This window comes from Cydia pomonella, chromosome 2, assembly GCF_033807575.1.
Source record: "Cydia pomonella isolate Wapato2018A chromosome 2, ilCydPomo1, whole genome shotgun sequence".
Lineage (NCBI taxonomy): Eukaryota > Metazoa > Arthropoda > Insecta > Lepidoptera > Tortricidae > Cydia > Cydia pomonella.
Window position 1 is genome coordinate 32981545 of NC_084704.1, and position 23022 is coordinate 33004566.

At 36.4% G+C, this 23022-nt stretch overlaps 1 protein-coding gene across 1 annotated transcript; it reads right to left on the bottom strand.

Moving 5' to 3' along the window:
- Positions 1-6427: 6427 nt before the first annotated feature.
- Positions 6428-15652, bottom strand: LOC133515402 (uncharacterized). The gene is made up of 2 exons (XM_061847940.1): positions 15391-15652; positions 6428-6758 (listed from the first exon to the last, which is right to left on the bottom strand). Exons 1-2 carry the CDS (start codon positions 15577-15579, stop codon positions 6618-6620), a joined length of 330 nt encoding a protein of 109 aa, XP_061703924.1. The 5' UTR covers positions 15580-15652; the 3' UTR covers positions 6428-6617.
- Between the last annotated feature and the right edge of the window lie 7370 nt (positions 15653-23022).

A 23022-nucleotide genomic window follows, 5' to 3' on the forward strand; every position in this document is an offset into this window, starting at 1 on the left:
CTGACCGAAAAAGGTTTTTTGGTTTCTTTTTTTTCCTTTCTTTCTCCTTGATAAAACGGGGATTTTAAGAATGACAATAAAGCGATAGGCAACCAACGTAAATGTAGATGTAATATTGTTTGGATATAACAACGATCGGACCCTACATCAGCGAGCGCTTTTTGAAAGATCTCAGATTTTCTCAAAATATCAAAAGGTCTCTTTTTGCCTCGTTTATACAATGCTGGATTAAAATCGCATCCTGTTAAAGCGTGGAAAGCAGGCAGTGCGCGTGAAAGCATTGAGCCTAACTGAACTGACAGTGCCGAAACATCTATATAGCGACGTGCATTACCGACTCCGAGATCCATCCACGCTCTAACCGATTCGTTCAAATGCTCCACATTGGCCAACACAATGACCAGAATATCTGCGTCTGATGTTCGAATGATTGTTGTAGAACCTTGTGGCAATTGACAGGCAAGGAAAACTGTCTTCGTGGTTCCGCAACAGCCGCCGCAGCCATTGTGCGGTAGCGGCCCCTCATACCCCCCCTGACGGGGGGTATCGACTGTCTTCGTGTCGGCTTCTTCGTGACTTGAGCATGACAGCTTATCATCGATTGTTCTCTGCACTATTCCATCGACGACTTTGAAGACGTAGCACAAGTTGTGGTTCAAATAGATTGTTTTGTTGCGAATAATAACGGCCATCTCTTGACTATTCCAATGATCAATGAAAAACTTGACTAGAGCTTCTTTGAACTTGATATTTTTCAAGTACTTCGCAAAGTCTACTAATCGGATTTGCTGAGGACCGCTGATGTGGTAGTCCTTATCGTCATTCATTCGTATTCGTATTCATTTATTCGTATTCGAAAATTGTCGAGAAGCTTTAGAAAAAAATTTTTTTTGACATATAATAAAAGTCACATAATTTAATCATCGTTATTTCATATCAATTTTTTTTAACACCCTCAGTTTTCGAGATATACTCAAAAAACCGGGAGTTTGAGTTTTTATGATGCTTCAAGTCAAAAAGTTTTAACATTGGACAAAAATGTAAAGAGACCTTTTTTGTGTAAAATAAAATTACCTTTTTTGTTTATTTAAACTTTTTTTTTGTAAAATGTATCGTTTGCGACTTATATGCCGCAACGCGTTTTTCGGAAGATGAAATGGCTCCTCCACACTTCCGGTCATGCGGAAACCGGCAGATTTTGTATTTTTAGTAAGTTTTAGATTATATTCTTCAAAATAAAAAAAATAAAAATCGCGCTCGAGAATGCCGGATTAACGTTTTTTTTTTACAAGTTCGCGACCCTATAACTCGGCGGCGTCAAGGACTTATCGTCAGATTAGTTAAATTTAGTCTTAAAACACTAAAATCAACCCCCAATATCTTAATCTGACGCGCTCGAGTATTTCAGACTATCGATTTTTTTTTACTAATCTGATCGTCTATCCTAGGCGCGCGTCACTACATATAGAGCTAAATACTTTACAAAGTTGTTCTATTAGGTCTAAGGTATCTCTCATATCTTAAACTGCCACGCTCGAGTATTACCGAAAATTCCCCTATTCGCCTCCCTAACTATAAGTACTGCACTTACGATAAGCAGGGCAGTACTGGACTCAGCAAACTGGCGAGATCGAAAGGCAGACTGGGGAAGTGAAGATAGGAAACATGGAAAATAAAGATTCCAAGAAAACCTTGTTTGACTATCTGCTTATGTAAAATACCATTCCATTTACAACAACAAAAAATAAAGTGAAACGGGAAATAAATTTGATTCAGAAATAAGGGATAGAGAGAGACAGAGAACAACAGAAGGAAAGAAAGAAATACGGAGATAGGAAAGCAAAATAGAGTGATCTAACCGGAAGAGACAAAGTGTATGTAAAGGAAATCGTTAATAAGAAATTGGAAAATAGTAAATTAAGTGGAAGGAGGGTGGAAACCAATTGAAGAACACGCAAGTGACAGGAATTAACTACTTGATAACGATAGGTCATGTAATCAAATTAAACAATATAGAAGTTAGCTATTGTGGTAAATAATAAATATAAAGTCTTTTAATAGGGAAGAGATGTAGTGTATAGGTAGTATCTATACATAAATAGATACACACCGTCTCGGGCGCAGACCGCATAGGATGCCGCGTCAGTTGCACGAGAGCCGAGGGCGAGAGTGGACGTGTGACATTGCTGTGCGTGTCTGTGTGAGCGAGCCAGTGTTTACTGATCAGGGCGGGTCCTACAGTCCTTAAACTACGTCTAAAAGAGAGGTATGGGCATTGTGAATGTCATCTCGCTTTGTGTGGTACGGCACAGCCAGTGGATGTCATTCCAGATCTAGAGCAGAGCCCAACTGGAGAAGTACCAGAAAACAGCAGCCAAATAACACTAGACCCTACTCATAGTGTTGTGTTCCTGCCGGTGAGTAAGGTTGCCAGAGCTCAATGAGGGGGGCGGGTTTAGGGTCGGCAACGCGCATGTAACTCCTCTGGAGTTGCAGGCGTACATAGGCTACGGAGGCTGCTTACCATCAGGCGGGCCGTATGCTTGTTTGCCACCGACGTAGTATAAAAAAATGTAGATACACAGTGACCAAAAATGTCTGAACGTGAATACGTTGTAATAATACGTTGCTAAAACTAGTCTCTAGTTTATCTCATAGCAACTGTATGTACGTAGCAAAAAAAGTACATATCTTTTTTACTATAAGTAACTTATCTTTTGTAATAAGCTTTTTTCTGATATATCTAATGCCTGTATTGAATTCACGCCGGCAACTTGACATTGAAATAACAAATAGATTGAAAGTAAATGTCTATAACTACTTTATAAACACAATGTGTTTATCGAAATCTAAATCATGCCGATGCATGTTTGTGTAAAAAAGTAAAATTATAATTTCAGTATTTTCGCTTTTATTTACAGATAAACAATGAAATAAAAAGCCTACCAGTAACCGCTAAAACAAAATTGGAAAACATTTTCGTATATAACTATTAATTTACATTTAATTGAGTAAAAGGTTTGCGTTGTTATGCAAACAGAAGCGAAACCAAATAATACAATATTTGAGCATAAACCAAAAAGCGGCATTAGTTATTATACGTAATGAATGTTTTTGATGGCCTTGAGGAATACACTATATGAGTGTCCAACCTCTGTATGTATTTCCTAACTTTATTTGCAAGAAGTTAATTTTAGTTGTCAAATTGCCTGATAGATGTCGCTATACCATGTGTTGTAAATTCTAGATCGCGGTGTTAAGATTTTTCCGAGAAACATGAGGTCTGGCCCGTACTAAACATTGTCAAGCTTTTATAACAGTTGTACCTCTATTGAATTTATTACATTACTCGTATTGTAATGTCGAATCAATGTCTAAGCACAATTAGATTCTTAGACTTGTGATGCTGCTCCAGTTTTGCAAGACTATAAGGCTACAATATAATTTTAATACTTTTTGTACCGTCAAATATTTTCTAGTTATTTGTTTCACTAGGGGGCAAAGTCGTTGTTTATAAGTTGTTGCTAATATTGATACCCAAGTGAAAAATTCCAAAACTGAACCACGAACGTAGCGAGTGGTTCAAAAAGTTGAATCTTGAGCGATGCGGGGATTTCAAGGCACGAGGGTTGAACAAACTTTGCTGTCGAGGGAAAACAAAAATATGTACTTACTGTAATTGATAACAGAGATCAAATACAAATGTACGATAATATTTATTATTCAAAATCATCACGTAAAAGTCAATTATACCATCCAACATGAGGAAACACCTATGATTTGCAACATATTACCAATCTTGCAGATAAAATGCAACTTTATCATTAGTTTTAGAAGTAAATTCTTCTGTACGAACTGGTGTCATGAAAAACAGAGCATCATATCATTTTAACATTAAAAATATATAATAAAATAAAAATATACATCCCAATGCTGAGCACAGGCCTCTTCTCATGCGCAAGAGGGCATGGGCTTCGCCACGCTCGCCCAATGCGGGTTGGGGACTTCACACACCTTTGAATTTCTTCGCGGATGTAGGTACGCAGGTGTCCTCACGACGACGTTACCCTTCACCGAAAAACTAGTGGTAAAATATCAAATGAAAAGTAGAAATGTACAATAATCCCGAACCAGTTTGCGACACTCCCATTTTTAAGGGTTCCGTACTTACCTCAAAAGGAAAAAATGAAACCCTTATAGGATCACTCGTGCGTCTGTCTGTCTATCCGTCTGTCACAGCCTATTTACATTATAAACTAGTTCATTTGGTTTATACATTTGGTCGAACGCAATGGCCTTGATTTGCCGGTGTATTCCCATCTGTGCCCGCCCCACGTGACCACCACCATACAAGAAGCGGGCACAGATGGGAATTTTGTATGTAGCGCGTATGTGCCCGGTGGGGACATATGGGAATACACCGATTTGCCGCTCGTCGCGCGACCGGTCGCGTGCGTCCAATCCGTGGCCTAACACACAGTTCGCAAGTTCCAATTTTTGTGTACTTAAGCAGAAACAAAATATTTTTTTGCCCTTTGGGTGGAAAGCGTCAACTTTGCTCCCGCTGCGCTAAACGAAGTTGCAGCTTTCCGCCTCCGTCGAGCAGAAAAATAGTATGCGCACCATGGGAGGAATCGTAGGACATTCCATCCCGCATATTTGACAATTTTACACGCGGCACGCAATGTCCTGCTTTTCCTCCCTTGGGACACAAATAACTAATTACTCATTTTAAAACGTATTAAACAGAACATTCTATCATAGCAGCATTAACTTAACGGTGAAAAGTAGAAACACGAAATAATTCCGTACCAGTTTGCTCCGGTTTGCGACAATGTGCGCGCCGACAGTCCCAGTTTTTTGTATTTTTAACTGGCGACGAGCTAGTTTAGTTGAATGTTCATTTAGATTCCTCTGCGCCATCGGGAACATGAATAAAACATCGCGACCATAGAAGAAGACTTTAAATGGAATAGAAGTTTATTTTCCTTTTATTGTAATGAATAATTTGGTTTTGAATTGCGGTATCTGAATAGACTTTTCCAGTTAAGCGTGGCAATACATTTATGACAGCGTTGTTAAAATCGTAAAGTAATCACTGAAAAGTCACGGACCTAGCCGCCGCCGCCATACAATCGACGTTACGCTTTCAAGCTATAACAGGAGCCACTTTTGGCGGGTAGGTAAATGAGCTATATGACAAATTAAATAGGTCGTAGTGAGAATCCCAAAAAAAGTTTGTATAATTTTGTCATAGACAGTCTAGAAAATAGGCAATAATGACGACCCACCCCCCCCCCCCTTATCGCAGAAACTACTGGTTCTAAAATAAAGTAAAAATACATAAAATTGTTCTTTATCTAAAGATGACAGGAAAAGCGTTTGAAAAGGTCGGATTTAAGAATAAATATGTGGTTAGACTATTTTAGGGACAAAGCCAAATTGGTTTACGTGAAACGTGGTGTAGACGGCTTATTGTGAAGATCTGCGTAGGACCGAAGGCTCAAAACGTGCCGAAGAGGCCCCGACATCAATTTAATATACCCAATATATATATATATATATCATATTATATTTAATATGCTATATTAAATCGATGTGCTCCGGGAGGTTAGTGCTCAGACAAAGAACAATTACTATTGTGTCGGAATTCGATGACCGAAGGTCTCGGGCTCAACGTAGAGCCGAAGAGCCGGAGCGTCTGACCTGTGAATGCTTCCTGAAAATTCCACAAGTCTCTTAAATGCGAAGGCCGAAGGCTCGAAGTGTCCGGGAGAGGTACGCCTATACGTGAGGTCGAAGGCCGAGCTGCGGGAGATTTTAATTGCGCGTAGGACCGACGAAGGCCAGAAGTGTCCGTGCCTTTTGGTTCAAGCGTGAGTCGGACTGAAGAAAAAAATGCGACTAGGCTGTATCGGGCACACTATTGACTGATTCATTAGGTACTAAATATTGCTCCGTGTTTGAGCACTCGTTCATGCAGCTCTCTCGTCGACTTTCGCTATGAAAATACTTGGGGAAGTTGCGGGAAGCGTGCACCCGTCGGACGTTCCGTGACGTCTCTACGCAGAGATCGGCCTTCGGCCTTCGCATTTGGGTACTATTACTATTGTTCTGTACTTGATAAGATCATCCGAGCTACTTTGCATCAATTTTGTACATTTAGTTTTACACACAGTGGTCTCATACAAGAGTAATCGTAAAATATGTATGAAATATCCCACATTTTTTTACAACTTGTTATAATCTCACGTATCAATTATTCCACAAAATACGGGTAATTTTGCTTCATTTCTTGCTCAAATTTTGGACGATGAACGGATGAACGTATTTGACGTTTATTTTACAGGACAGGAGCATTCATTTTGCTCACAACAATGCTTTCAGTCTGTTTTTTTTTACCGTTTACACCCGTTAATAAAAGTCATTATACTTCGCGAGGATTTTTAATTGAATAAACAATTCTGAATATGAATTAAACTTTGGCTTAAATAGTCCTTTTAGATGATCAAGTTTAATCTTTTTTATGTAATCTTTTAGATAATAAAAACATAGACGCGTTTCATAGTTAAACGTAATCTCTGATCTCGTATGTGAGGTAGCTATGTAATCTCGCGTTAGACGTAGATCTCAATCTGGTAGTTGAGGCCGGAGCCGCGTTCGGACTTGAGTCTGATGTTGGCGTACGAAAAGCCGACGCCGCCCGCGGTGACGCTGGGTATCGCCTCCGTGTGGTCAAGGTCGCGAGCGATGATACCCTGGAATTAATAGATAAACAAAATCAAATCTCTTTAACTAAAAAAATTGTAAACTGAAAAACTGGCGGCAATCCGTACCATGCAGTCCACATGGCTTATGACCGCACAACGTGTTACAAATTACATGTGGTCGCAATGAGGGGAACAGGAAAGAAGAATACTAAAAACTTGACAAAACCGCTAAGTAAGTAAGTTGTCGGAAGTTAGACCGTCAACATCTCCAGCATCTCCTGAGGATGCCTCGTAGAGAGGCGAAACACGTCTCGAGTTTTGTACTTTTGGTGGTGCGTTGATATATTTATTTGCGTATTTAGTTTTGCGGTGGGAACATTAATTCCATGTAAAAATACGCAAGTAAGTATAACGGGTTAGCACTGATTGACTAGCACGTTATTTATTTTTCTCTCGGATTAGCAAAGTAATATTTTTTGTTTTAAGTAAATACGGACTTCCCAAAAAAAAGCCATTCAAATCATTTATAGCTACATAGTGCAGATCAAGACAATTACGATGAGCCAGAATAAATACGTTTAGAATACATTATTTTACTTTTTATTAATATTTGTTTTTAGGCCGCTTTATAAGTAATATTGGATATAAAATATAAAGCAAAGTAAATAAATACAAAATACACAAACATAAACATAAATATAATAATAATTATCGTTAATAGTTCTCGAAAATGGTCGTGCCACGCTTTATTGGGATCGATCTATTATCACTGACAGGACTATTGTAGCCAATAAGCCTGCCATCGTGATAATAGATCGATCGCAACGCCGGGCCGTGCTCGTCGATCTCACCATCCCCCATGATGAGTATCTCGTGAAAGCCGAGAAGGACAAGTCCAGCAAGTACCTAGACTTGGCTCACGAGCTAACCGCCATGTGGGATGTTGATTCGACGATCATTGTCCCAATAATCGTTTCAGCGAACGGTCTCACAGCGAAGAGTCTCGACCAACATCTTGAGAGACTCTCGCTAGGTGATTGGATCAAGGGTCAGATGCAGAAGGCGGTGATCTTGGACACGGCGCGGATAGTCCGGCGGTTCCTCTCTCTGCGGCCCTGACCACCGGCAGCTGCTGGCGGCATCCTAGGTTAGGTTTTTTATAATGTGTTTATATGTATTTTGTATTATTTTTTATGATTTGTTGTATTTTACTTTTATATTCATATTATAAAATGCCTAATCTAAGACACAATATAAATAAAGATAGTAATAATTAAGCCTATACACGTCCCACTGCTGGGCACAGGTGGCCTCAGATGCGTGAGAGGACTCGGGCTGTCCCCACGCTAGCCCATTGCGGATTGAGAACTTCACACACACCTTTGAAATTAAATATATTTTTTAAATAACATGACTTCTATTATTACGACGTTTTGTTGATTTACATATGTATTGTCTTCATCAGCGGTACTTTCTCAGTGCAAATAGGTCAGTAACTAACTATTACTGTATGGAAGGGTGAAGTGGCACTAGCATGCAGAGGCTATAGTATATTGTTAACCAAGAGATAAAATGGGTGCCTTTCACCCAAATTAAACACTCTACTTTTCATTTCTAATACATGTGCATTAAACAAACACAGTATAAACTTGAGGGTACTTTCAATTAAACAAAAGATGTACAAAACTAAGAACTCTACAGAGACAAAACAGATATTGTAAACCCAAATAAAATAATATATACGGGACTAGGCTGTATACATATATCTTACCTAAAATATTAAATGATTTGCCGGAAGATCTTCGTGTAAAGTACTTAAATGGTAAACATATAAAAAAAGTTATTAAAATGCACTTATTAAAATCTAACGACACGCCTGTGCTTGCTTTATACTAAGAATTCTACAATGTTTTTTTTATTAGATATAAGATTTTTTTTTTTGCTATGAACTCCCCATTGGCACACAAACCTCCTCAAGGTTTTGCCTACGATGGGTCTTGTACTTAATTCTAGACTGTAAATTGTTTGATTATTCATTACAAAACAAAAACAATTTAGGTTAAAATAACGTTATTTATAGAATGGGGAGTTCATTGTTAGAATGAAAATTGACAACAAATCCATTTAAAAACAAAAATTTAATTCCTTATCTAAAAAAAAATAACGTACTTAGAAAGTACAATGTATACATATCTACTTTCTTTACATCTCGCACTAATATGCGAGTACACTCAGCGTCAAATACTTTGCAGCAACCAAAGTAGCCAAATAATTTGGTACACCATATTATATTTAGTATGACTTTGACTGCTACAAAGTATTTGACGCTGACATTACAAGTAAAATGCATAGAAAGTAACATGAATATTCGATTATGTCAGTGTCATGGTGGATAGCCATATCTGTCTACAAAGTAGTTAGAATATCATCATGAGGTGGTGACCTCTATGTGATAAACTTATTGTGCAGTTAAAATATTAATAATGATATCACTGATAACGGTAAATCGAACACGCGTTCATTATTAATATTTTAACCGCACAATAACCATTAAATGAGACCACAATAGATAATTATTATTTAATAGGACAACCTCATTTCGATGTAAACGTTGTATATTAATGGGAACCTAAACCGAATTATTTAATGATAATGACGGTGTTTTATCTTTCAATTAATAATTTAACACTTTTTGTATTAGCAAATAGTACCTGCTGTGGCCACTGTGGGCACTGTGGGTGATTCGTAATAACAAAATAATGAATAAAATGTTCTTCTTTCTGCGGCCCTGGCCACCGGCAGCTTGAGCCCTGCCCCGCTGCTGGCGGCACCCTAGGTTAGGTTTTTTATAATGTTTATATCTTTTGTATTGTTTTATATTTTACTTTTATGTACTTACATATCGTAAAAAGCCTAACTTAAGCAACGAGATAAATAAGAAAATAAAATATGTCAAATAACATTTTCACGCGAATATTATAAAACTGGTCAAGAGCACGTCAAGCATGCTCAGTGTAGTCAAAAAACTCAAAAACGGCTAAACCGATCAGGTTCGCTATAGGTTTCCTTGAAAGTCTTTACTAAGCTATACTTTCACGATTTTTTCATATTTTTTGGACCCATGGTTCAAATGTTCAGGTTCATGTCATATCATGGTTCAAAAGGGCAGGCTGCAGACTACGTGGATGACCAACGTCCAGAAGGACATGAACGAAAGTGGCCTGTCTGTAGTCGATGCAAAACAGTGGAATAGATGGCGCTCAAAATCAAGAAAGCCGACCCCGCGTAGGATAAGGCGACGACCAAGGGGCTCATCCATTAATTACATCACACGAATTCCACGATCTTTTTGGTCCCTCCCCCTGTTTGTCACACTTGGTCACATTTGGCAACCCCCTCCCCCTGGTGTAACGTCACATATTTGGCAATCTTGTTGTTAACAAAATTTAATACATTTATTTTAATTCAAAATATTTTTAATAACAGTAACTTAGATATTGCGTGTAGACGTGGGCGCCGACGAAAAAAATGGCAGCGGCGGCGCGCCGGCCGAAACGCGCGCAATATGTTACTAGGAAATTAAAAATCTAGTACTTATAGGCTTTATTTTAATGAAACTTCAATCAACTTCGTGAACTTATAAATGTTTACAGAAATTATAGATGTCGTGTACAAAAATGATTTTATTAACACGAGTCGGGCTTACGCGTGATCTTTTGGCGTTTAAAACTAATCCAGCTATCGAAAACATTCGCTCGCTTGGTGTACTTGTAGCCGGAATAGCTAGAATACTCTTTGCAAGTGCTGAAAGACTTGGGAACTAGACCTGTTTTTCAGATTATACAGTTCTACTATAGAAAACTGATTCACTTTAAACTTATTTATAATGGGGTTTAACGCCATTTTGCTGACAATTCTTTACGCACAGCACAGATAGATCGAACACACGAACACGGGAAGACACAAATAATTCGTGCACTATGTAGGTAGTGCATTGAGGCAAAAGCTAAAAGGCCGCGTACCCCGCCGTCTCGCACCGCCCCGCGCGCTCCTGCGTTCCGTTCCATTCTTCGCACGAGTCGTACGTTCGTTGCCTTTTCGCGAAACGAAACTCGCCATAGAAAATTTGATTAGACCACTAGCCGGCGCTAATTTTTCAAACGGCCGGCGGCGCCGGCGGCGTAGGCCTGCCGGCACGGCGCCCACCTCTAATTGCGTGACACGAAACCGATTAGAAATAAACATTTCATGAATATAAACTATAGCTGTACTACACAAAAAAAAAACAAAACAATTTTTGTCTACAAGTGAAGTTAAGTGACACACAAAGTCGTTCACTCCCCCTCCATGTTGTGACATGGCAAGATGTCACATTTTCTGTACCCCCTCCCTCCAGTGTGACGTAATTAATGGATGAGCCCCAAGAAAAAGATGATTCAAAAGTTAGAGGGGTGTCACATCTTTTTTTTCAGAGCGATTATTTCCAAAAATATTATATTTACAAAAAAATAATTTATGGCGATTCTTATTCATTTTGAAAGACCTATCAAATGACACCTACACTATAGGGTTGAAAATTGCAGTTTTTATATGGAATTTTTAATATATTCAAGAGCAAAACCCATTTAAAAAAACACTCAGAAAGTAGACTATATTTGTGAGGGGACTCCCTCTTGTCGCATAACAAATTTTGTCATATTTTTAATTGTCATAACACTTTATGCATTAAAGACATAAAAATTGTAAGACATAAAAATCTTTAGTCTGGATTTTTCTTGAGCATAAGTGGGTTTTTGTCATAAATGAGTTATGTCGTATTTTTTAAAGTCATCAATTTAATTCGCATAAAATTTTAGGTTAGGTTCGTTAGGCATGCACAAAAAAATATATGTCAACTGCTATTCATGTCATCAAATATTATGGCTAAAAATGTATGACACAATATAATATGACTTTTCATTTGTATGCGCTATGATAATTATGACACAAGTTGTTATGCGTATCAAAGATATTAAACTTGTATGCAACTCAATATGGACGCCAATAATTCTGAAAGTGTACCTACTTCTGAATAAAAAAAATCAAGCCTAAACCCTCGGCTAAATCTTAAATTCGGCTAATTCTTTTAAAACGTGAGTGAAACTTTAAACTGTCAAAAATCAATATCTGGGATACCGAACTTTGCTCAGAAAACATATAAAAACTCAAAAATGCGCATTGTCCCAGCTAGATCGATTTGTCGCCCCTGAAAACCTCTATATACATAATTTCACAAGAATTGCTCGTTTAAAGGTATAAGATAAGGCCAATTCACTTCAAGCTACTATCTTGAATACTGAACTCATAATGTTTAATACGTTCACAGTTTCACGAAATAAATTGAATTTTGATCGTTCAATTTAATCATTTAAGAAATTGAGAAATGGTGAATAATATTTATTGTACGTCAATCAACTGTATCAGATGTCGGGCGTCATTAAAATACGAGTCCAGACAAAACAAGATTTGTAGGTGAAATGTAGATAAGGAATAAATGGTTTTCGCTGTTGGAAACAGAGCGGCGCAATCAATTTGTTTTGGTACTTAGTGCCTTCAGATTGTACTTTGAATTTCTGCGCAGTTGTATGGAGATGTATTCTAACGTTTTCCTTTAAAAATAAAGCAGTTTGTTTGCCAAAAACTTGAGGATTTCCTTAACCTATGACCGCTACTCTATATATGCTAAGCCTGTCTCGTGAAGTCAGACATAACGGATTCGCGTCGAGTTAAGAATGATCCAGATATATTTTCACACATCATTTCTGATGTATTTTTAGTAGTGTACCTAGTTAAGTTAAAAATGTTGTATAAAGTGTATGAATGACAAAATAAGTAAAAAGACCGCTTTCGCATTTTACGGAATTACCTTTTTTCCTATAGAAAATAAGGCGTGGGCTGGCTATCTTCTTATACACGGTGTAACATGAGGAAACTGAAAGATTTTAACAGTGTATTCCTGATCACACTTAGAGACATACATGTCATATAAACTTTTCTGGGTTTCGCCTAGTTTCAGTTTCCACTAAGTTTCAATAAGAAGATCTTTTTTTTAATTGGTATTACGATTTAAAAAAAAACATCTTCTTATTGAAACTTACTGGAAAATGCCTTTTTGATGGCGATGATGCCATTATGGGGCGGATTCTAAATAATATCCTTATTGATAGATGTCAAAAAGTGACAAGTAACCTTTGCAATAACTAGATTTACAAAATAATAATCGGAAAAATCCATTTTTAGTGTACCATAATATTAACTTTTTATGTTTAAATACATTCAATAATATAAAAATAAAAAAAATTTTTTTTGGCGAAATCTACATAAACTCATATAACATTTTTTCCTTCTTTTGGCCTCAGAAGTGCGTGGTTAAAATCTTTCGGGTTCCTCGTGTTACACCATGTATAAAGTTCCGATCACAATTGATATTGAAATTATTTAAGCAGAAAGTAGACAATGTAGACATAGGTATAAAAATAACACTGGTTACTTTTGTTACTTGGGCAATACTCGATATTTTGGCACCATTACTATATTTATATTATATTCTACTGATGCTTTATGTATGACGGTGTAACAACTAAATACCATCACAAAAAGTTACATGAATGCGTATTGTAAATAGGAAACCACCTAACTAGGTAATGTAGGGGAGTTACCTATTCAACTATCGAGGTGCGTCACTAATGTACTTACCTACACTTTGTGTCATATTATCATATATAAACAAAATAGGCCTGCAGTCTTAATTTTAGAGTTCCGTAGATTGGTTTTCGGACCCGGGTATGCCCTTAAACTACGTCCAAAAGAGAGGTATGGGCATTGTGAATGTCATCTCGCTTTGTGTGGTACGAGTAGGGCACAGCGCAGCAGATGTCATTCCAGGTGGGGAGCTGGGGAAGTACCTCCGCCTTACAGAAAACCGCAGCCAAATAACACTAGACCCTACTCATAGTGTTGTATTCCTGCCGGTAACGTAGAGTAACGTTGCCAGAACTCAACGAAGGGGGGGGGGAGGTTAGGGCATACATACACTACGGAGACTGCTTACCATCAGGCAGGCCGTATGCTTGTTTACCACGGACGTCGTAGTATATTAATAATAATAAAAAATGGTGAAAATGTCACGTATAGGGCCGGTATTTATTGGTAAACAAACATAATACTTGTTCACAAGCAGGTAATCGACGGTTAGCGTTGTTATGGATAATTAAAAATTAATGAAAACAAGTCAATTTATATGTAAATTTCACAGCACGAGACCCGATTTATATTATTTATAAGGCCTTATCTAACTGCTGACCTTACTGAACTGGGTTCAAGCTGATTTGGTTATCTATACTAACTGTATGAATGTCCAATGTAAAGTAAACCCTAACTGGCTCAACAATTTAAGTCCGTGACTGTACATTGCACATTATGATTTGATTTCTAACAAGGCAATGTATTATTTATTCTTAAGTTCAGTATAATATTGGCATTAAGTTCGCCTTTTTACATTAAGTTAATCTTATGTGCAATAAAGTTTAAATAAATAAATAAATATTTATCAAGTACCTACCTATAATATTTATTTTTTGTAAGAAACATGTTAAAAATTATCAAGCTACGATAACCTATACGATGATCCCTAATAGACATGTGCGCCGATGGCAAAATCATCGGCGGCAGCGTCCGATGTTTCAATATTATAAAAAGTGTGAAAATATTGTGAAAACGATATGTTTATAATAAAAAATATAATATTGAGAGCACTTTAAAACGCGATATTATATTACGATATAATGACTTTGTAATCGTAATACAAAACACAAAAAGATTTCTTTATAAGTCGTATTGTTATCATTATTTTTCACGTAAACACAAGCCTTCTTCGCTTGCAGTCCCAAACAAGTACCGTATTTTATTATTTAAATATAACATTTATAAATAAACGAATGTATTATTTCCAAATAAAATCCACCAATATCACGTGACAGCTACTAAACAAATAACAGTAAAGACCGACGACAAATATATGATCATTGTCAAGATGGCGCTGTTATTCTCATGATTGTATGGGTGACAGTTCAGTTTAGTATATAAAAAATTTAGTTCCAATGAAATTCCGCAATATGGCGCATGGTCATATATTACTGGTCAAGCTTTAAAAAAAACAAGCACAAAATAACAATGAAAATAGCATCTAGTAAATGAACTGTCAAAAGACCTTCATTTCATTTTTAATTATGTATTATGCTTATGATTCTATTTTAATTTGAATTAATTGTATTTTTAAACTGTTTATTAACCAATGTTTTTGACATTTGTGTGCTAACAAAAAATGTTTGTTTTTTTTTTTTAAATTTAAAATAAATAATATTTATTCAGTCATTCATTCGACGCGAAAGGTATTATTGTAGGTAATATTTATTAAAAGGTTGATACAACATACATACAGTACATGTCATTTCCACTATTGGGATAAAATCTTAGCAAAAAATAGTAAGTAATCAAACATAGATACAATAAAAAATCAATTAAACATAGATACCAACCTACCCTACCTAGCGTAGTCAAAACCAGCATTTTAACCTACCGTGCTGATCAATACGTAGTAAATTACATAATATTCAACCACATTTAACCCACAAAAAAATACCTTAATTATCTGCTGTCCAGGATCAGAGAAAAACACCTCCTTAACTCTCTTCTTAAGCGGGATGGCATTATATTCGGCTTTCTCCTGCCATAGCAGTCTGTTGTTAAAACTGGTGCCCACTATCAGATCCTTGCTGTCCACGTAAATGGCCGACAGGGCGACTACAAAAACTACTAAGGCGATGTTCATTATGAATATTTTGTGTTTATAAATTAACTGGTAGCTTCGCTGGTCAGCGCCGGACTGGCTTGATAGCGCGACCTGCTTGCCCTGCCCTGTTTACATTCGAACGTACTACCGTTGTTAATGACCATGTATATACCTTATCACCAATACATAAGGTTGGTCAATAGTCAGTGGTGTTGGTACTAAGAAATGAGTAACAGGAAAAACTTATTGGCTGTGAATTGGATAAATTGTGTGAGTCGAAGAACAATGAGTATCAGGGTTAAGTGTATGCGGTCATTTCTCATTAAGGATATCTGCGTAGATATAATTTACTTGTTGTGATGTGAAATGTGAATCATATTCGGCTACATACAATGTGCTAAACTGTTTTTATAATCTAGACGTAATGACAGTTCGATTAGCCATTTATTACGCAATCATCCAGCTTTTATACTGTACCAATTTTGTAGTCGGAGTTGATAGGTGAGCGGAAGTGAATTATCGTATTAGAGTGTCAAAATTATCGTTTCGATAAAAAAATACCGTAGGCCCATAAAAAAAGGCACCAATCCTAAAATCTGAGCATTGTGTGATGCGGTTTTGAGGAGAAAAAGAAGATCTAATACCTACCCAAAAAGTGTCAATTGTAGCCTATTTCAATAAACAGCAACAGCGACAGCCAGGGCTGTCAACACCGCTGCCTATTGGGCTTCCATCGTATAAAAAAAAGGAACCTCGACACGAAAAGAAGAAGAAGATAAACAGCAAGTTAGTGCCCCCGCCAAGACGAGCCAAACGAAGCGCAAGGGCACGACCTACCTTTTCTTGAAGCGCTTCGTCGTGTTTTTGAACCCCCATAACTTGGGTTTGGATTATACGAGATAAACAAGCGGACCCCAGGCTCCCATGAGCCGTGGCAAAATGCCGAGACAACGCGAGGAAGAAGAAGAAGAAGTGGACTCATTAAACATATAAAGTTTCAATTGCATAGCTTTTATACTTCAGATTTTATTGATATCTAAAACCTCGATTTCGTCACTAACTCACTCACCATAGCCATACGGTCTCGTCTGCGCAACATTTTAGATGAAAATGTTTTGGTGCGTAAATTCGTAATACTCAGAAATCTGAGTGATGTTATGCTACAAATACTAGACTATTTGAGTGGCATCGTCCAAAGGCTGAAATGATCATATTTTTGCGTATTTACGATAATGCTCGTTGGGTCCTACATCGTACCGGACTTATCGGTGTCCAAATGATCGTACATGCACCATAATTTTTCGTACGCTTGGCAACCCTGTTTGTACTTAAATGACTGATTAGTTGAAAATAAAAAAAACTCTTTCTCTAGGGATATAAAAAACTTGGCTTAGTAACTAACAGGCCAATTTATTCAATCATGTTTCGAAAGATGGTGGTAAATTTACTGTGGCTGCAAAATTTTCTTTGCCAATACACCTACTTCTAATTCTTTTTGACTATTATATGCAGCATTCGGCGTAGTAAACCCACGTTACCCGCGATCAAAACCTTGCTATTTAATGTTGATCACTGGAAGGTCAATAATAAATACAGCGTTTAAAAAAATAGTTTTAATTATAACCTAGAAATATTCGGAATAAATATTGCGCAAGGTTATCTCGTGGTCATCGCATGGCCTCACCTCGTTTAACTTAATATGAGCACTTCGATTATAAACCTTGTTATCATGGCATAAGGTTGACATTGACACCTGAATGAGTTATGTGTAGTTGTAATGCTTGGCGCGACAGAAATGGTGCAGTGATCTCAGACTACCATTATCATCATAGTAATGCTGACGACACAGATTACGTAATAATAGCAGACATGGCACAAGTAACTTAAAATTAGGAAAAGCTAAGTACATAGGCGAACTTATCCCTTTAAGGGATCTCTTCCTGTTAACCTTTGATTAGATGAGGGGAGAGAGTGAGAAGAGGGTGACAAATGCAGCAACATTTACAGTCAGCATCAAAAGTAGCGGATCAAATAACGCTTCATAAGTATCTACCAATCTGTAACAGCTTAACAAAAAATGATGTCTTTAATATAGAACAAACAAGACGGTAAAATATATACTTTTAAACGCAAATTTTAGACATTTATTTAATTTTGGAAAAATTATCCGGAATATCAGTTCATTGCCTAGTATCAGCGCCTTGTTTCATCCGCTACTTTTGATGCTGACTGTACAAGGTACCAGAAAGTAGAGGATATAAATACATACAAAATTTATAGAAAAGAAAAAGAAATAAAAGAAGAAAGAAAATACATTTATTTAACGCCACAACACATTACATTTGGAAAAAAGAAGAAAATACAATGAAAGAAACACATTGGACGCTAAAATAGGATCCCCACTCAGCATAGTGGCGGCACATATGTCAACGCAACCGAAAACAGGAAAAAAAACAGACATAAAAAGGAAAACAAAAAATAATAAAATTATACATATTAAAAAAACATACATATATTACACAAAAAAGTAATAGGTGTAGGGGCAGCAAACTTATATCATTATTAAAGACATGTCTAACAGTATTACTAATATAACAATAAATGTTACCTACTTACCTACATTGTTTGTAAGAAGTTTTAATTAAGTTATTTAAAATAGCTGTAAATGAGTTTAGAACATTGGGCATTACCTAATTTCCCATAAGAATTGGCGCAATACAGATTAATATATACCTACCCAATACTTACCTATAGTCAATTCAGAATTTTCATCAAATTACTAAAGTTGCAAAATGTGCATTAAAAATCAAGAATATTCACAGAAAAAGACAACTATTGACCTAAACTAAATTATTAAAAAAAAACTCAAGCGACCTCATTTCCAGCGTATCTCTTACAGTGTTATGTAATCTTTTCCCGTGGTCCAACCTACGAACCTGCCTGTTGCAGACTTAATCACCTTCACAAAAGGTCTATTGTGGCTTGAAGCACGTCAAGTATGTTGTCTTTGTGCGACATCGCCCCATATAAGTGTGCGGCATCCTTGACTACTTGACATAATTTATCATGGTATTTTTTCCCGTCCTTAGTACAAGGTCAAGTGCATACTTCGGAAGTAGAAATATGAATCAATGGATTGTGTCGCGATTTCCTTTATGGTCTTGGTTTTACCAGTTAAAAAAAAAAACAAAATCAGAAGGCCTACCGCGAACCACGTTCGACGTGTTGCCTCTCTGTCGCACTTGCAAATTCGTACGTAAGTGTGACAGGGAGGCAACACCTAGGTAGGCCCTCAGATATCATTTATTATCTGGCACCCAACGCGCATAGATCATACCTTACAGACTAACGAACATAGAATGATAAAATTTAATTAGAAGGCTTAATAAATAGTACCTATCATGGGATTTATGGGCTTATTCAATATTTGTGACCGCGGCTGGCAAAACGTCCCATAACGTTGTCGCTTGCTTTAAGGACGCCTAGTCAGGTAATTCGTATAAAAATTCAAGCAAATCTCGTCCTCATAGCAAGCGACAAAGTGAGACGTTTTGCCGGCCGCAGTGATATTTTAGGATTTGGAATAAGTTTTAGTAGTATAATTTTGGTTGGCGAAGATAGGTAATTTTAGAATTTTAATCCCGCAAATACCGGGATCCCGCAGGACTGAGACTGTCAATCCCGTTGAATAACGGGATTGAATTCCTGATGTGGGATTGCATTCCCTAAATGCAGTGGTTTGAGGTTGGTTTGTGTGTATTTGTATACTGTGTATTTTTTCTATTTAGGTAGGTGGAATAGATGTTCAGTATTCGGCTGAATACCGAATAGATGCCGAATATTCGTGGCATCTCTACCTTCAAGTTGCCCAAAGATCTATAAATAACCGGCCAAGAGCATGTCGGGCCACGCTCAGTGTAGGGTTCCGTAGTTACTCTTCCGTCACATTAAGCTAAACTGAAGCTTAAAGTATAGTAAATTGTTAACCAAGGGATGAAACGGTACCTTTCACCCGAGTTAAACAAATAGGCAAATTTGCATAATCAGTACCTAATTAAAGTAAGTCTTTTTACTATGAAGGGAAAACTTTTTGCGATAACTCAAAAACAGCTAAACTGATCATATCCGCTATAGTTTTCATTTAATGTCTTTCTTAAGCTCTACTTCCACGATTTTTCTCATATTTTTTGGACCTGTGGTTCAAAAGTTAGAGGGGGGGACACATTTTTTTTTCTTTCGGAGCGATTATCTCCGAATATATTCACTTTATCAAAAAATGTTACTTGAAAACCCTTATTACTTTTGAAAGACCTTTCCAACGATACCCCACAATCTAGGGTTGAAGCGAAAAAAAAATTCACCCCCACTTTACGTGCAGGGGGGGTACCCTAAAAAAAATTAATTTTTTACATTTTATTGTACGACTTTGTCGGCTTTATTGAGTTATATATCCATGCCAAATTTCAGCTTTCTAGCACTAACGACCACGGAGCAAAGCCTCGGACAGACAGACAGACAGACGGACATGGCGAAACTATAAGGGTTCCTAGTTGACTACGGAACCCTAAAAAGGCTTTGCATTCTGTAACTGTAATCTTTATTTTGACAAATGAAAATTGCATTTGTCTAGGCAATTTTTATTTGTGCGCGGGCTAAAGCATAATAAGGATATCATGTAAAGTATTTGTTCGTTTAAAATTCGTTTAACATCCGTCGCGCTGTTTTCCTCCAGGGAAAAACCTTCGCTGACGCCCATTGTTGGTATGGCCTTGATTAATTACTAAAGTTTTATTTATGTATTATCTGACATAATAACGGCCTCTCAGCCTAGCGAAGTAGCTCGGTGAGGGTATTTGTTTGTGTATTTGTCACGTATAGTTCCAGAATTTTTAATGTCTTTTACGTACCCATCTAAATATTAGAGCGGTCTCTATTTCGTCGAAGTTTTATTTTTCTACGGAGCACCGCTTAATGTAATATCTATCACAATTTGGAACCTCCATACAAATTTTTTTTTCTACTTTTTTCGTTGTGGTATGATGATTCAGGGTGTATTAATGTGCAACGTAACATAAAATAATGCCTCTGATGTTTTAATATTAGTTTATGTAACTGCTACATAATGAAAGGCATTAAAACGCAAGTGTGGGTTTAAGAAACGAACTAAGTGAGTTTCTTAAATGGACCACATGAGTGTTTTAATGCCTAATTATGTAGAGTTATATATTTATCTACACACATATTATGAACTTTCTATTATATATTCACTAACCCACATTACAGCCAACATTGGGGCATCATACTTTACTGTGTGTTTTTGTGTAGTACCTATTAAAATCATGTTGTGAGCACGATTCATGAATAATAAATAAATAAATATTATAGGACATTATTACACAAATTGACTAAGTCCCACAGTAAGCCCAATAAGGCTTGTGTTGACGGTACTTACAATTAGACAACGATATATATACTTAATATATAAATATTTATCAACGAATAATAAATATGAATAAACGTTATCATTACTGTTTTGAATTGAATACATAGGTAAGTACTAAGCAGTAAAGCAATCATCGATACATTCTAGAACTTTGTTTGTTATGTACCCTACATAGCTCAACAATTAATGTCCGTGACTGTACATGTGTGTTAAGAATTACAATTCGCCTTGGACTTCAAATTATCCCCATACCGAAATACATCTAATTCATCTAAATCCGTTCAGCGGTTTAAACGGGAAGAGGTACCTAACATAATATATATACATATTTTTTACATCAGTAGGGATAAACACGCAAGTAAATCATAATAATATTTCAACTTCAACTTCAACATTTATTCAGCAAATAGGCCTCAAGGGCACTTTTACATGTTAACATGGAATTTACATACAAGCAAAAACAAGCACATCAACAATTATAAAATACAATTCATTGAAAATATTAATGCAAAAAAAAGTAAAGTAAGCAAGTAAAGTATTATTGTTTAAAGAAAAAGTAAGTAAAATATTATTATTACTTAGAGATGTATAAAGTCTAAATGTCGAATTACAAAAAAAAAACTAAAATAATAATAATAAAAAACAAACAGATACAAAAAAAATAAAAAAAATTTTTGAGGTGTAAATATCTCTAAATGTCAGAACACTAATGATTTAAATCAAATATAAATAGTAATGTATTGTTATTATTAAAATATTATACGTAGCTCCAAAGATAATACATATTAAACAAGTATTAAGTTTCTAGAAAGAGAGGTCATGTTGGGCTATCGGATAATGAGTAGGTACTCCGCAAATAATATTATTAAATAATATATATTACTTTATCCTTATAAAAATAGACGTTAAGTAAATTTTGTATTAAGGCGATAGTGTCATTCGCGAAGACGCATGCCTTGAGTCGTATTGTCATGTAAATAAAGGTTACATTCTACAAATCTGCGCGACACCGTGGGCACTCGTGGGTGACACCAACTAACTATAGTGGACGACCGCTTTTCCATACAAACGTAGTCTTCATTTTTCTTCTTGGATATTGACATTATGAAAATAGTTATTTGTACAACAAGAGAGCAAAGTTTGATATTTCTTCGAGTGCTTATTTTGAGTCCCATGCAAGCGAAAGACTATAATAATTTAGAATCTTAGGGCCGGTTCAGAGTTCAGACGGACTGCAACTCGACTGCAACTTGTATGGGAACTGCATGCCGACTGCACTCCAACTGCAACGTCGACGTGCAGTTCCCATACAAGTTGCAGTCGAGTTGCAGTCCGTCTGAACCGGCCCTTAAGCGTAGTAAGGGACTCAAAAGCGCACGAGATGTAAATATTTTTGATCTCATGTAGTACACAAAAAATTTCACGTCAACAATGAGAACATTTTTTTTATTTTATTAAAAACTGATCGGCGATTGGCTCTAGTCACACCTGATGGAAAGTGAAGATAGGGCCTAAGATGGAGCTCACCGATTCAGTAGTAGCCTAATCACTCTTGCTTTAAAGAGACCGAGGTCATATTTATCAGGGAATACAGAGGGAGGGACATTTGCAAGGTAAAAATACAACCTGAAAAAATGTAATCCGTCTTCATCACTATTTCACTCATGTTTTCTGAAGGTATTCTAACAATTAAGTTTAATTACCGCAATAAAACAAAACGAAAGAAATTTCAATAAAATAATAAGAAAATAATGAAATAACGAACACAAATAACTGAAACAGAGAACACAGTACAATCGACAACTTTTTTTTGTAAAAAAAATAACTTTGTAAGATACGGTCCGAGTTGCGGATACATACTACTTTGTCAACTAAAGGAGACGTGATCGTTAAAAGTAAAATTATTTACTTTGCGTAACAATTACGTATAATAAAATACGTAAAATATGGTGTTTTTATTTAATTTGAAACTTTTATTTAATTAATTATAATTACTACGAATGAAGACTCGAAGGGTGTTTTGGAACAATGCGGTCTGA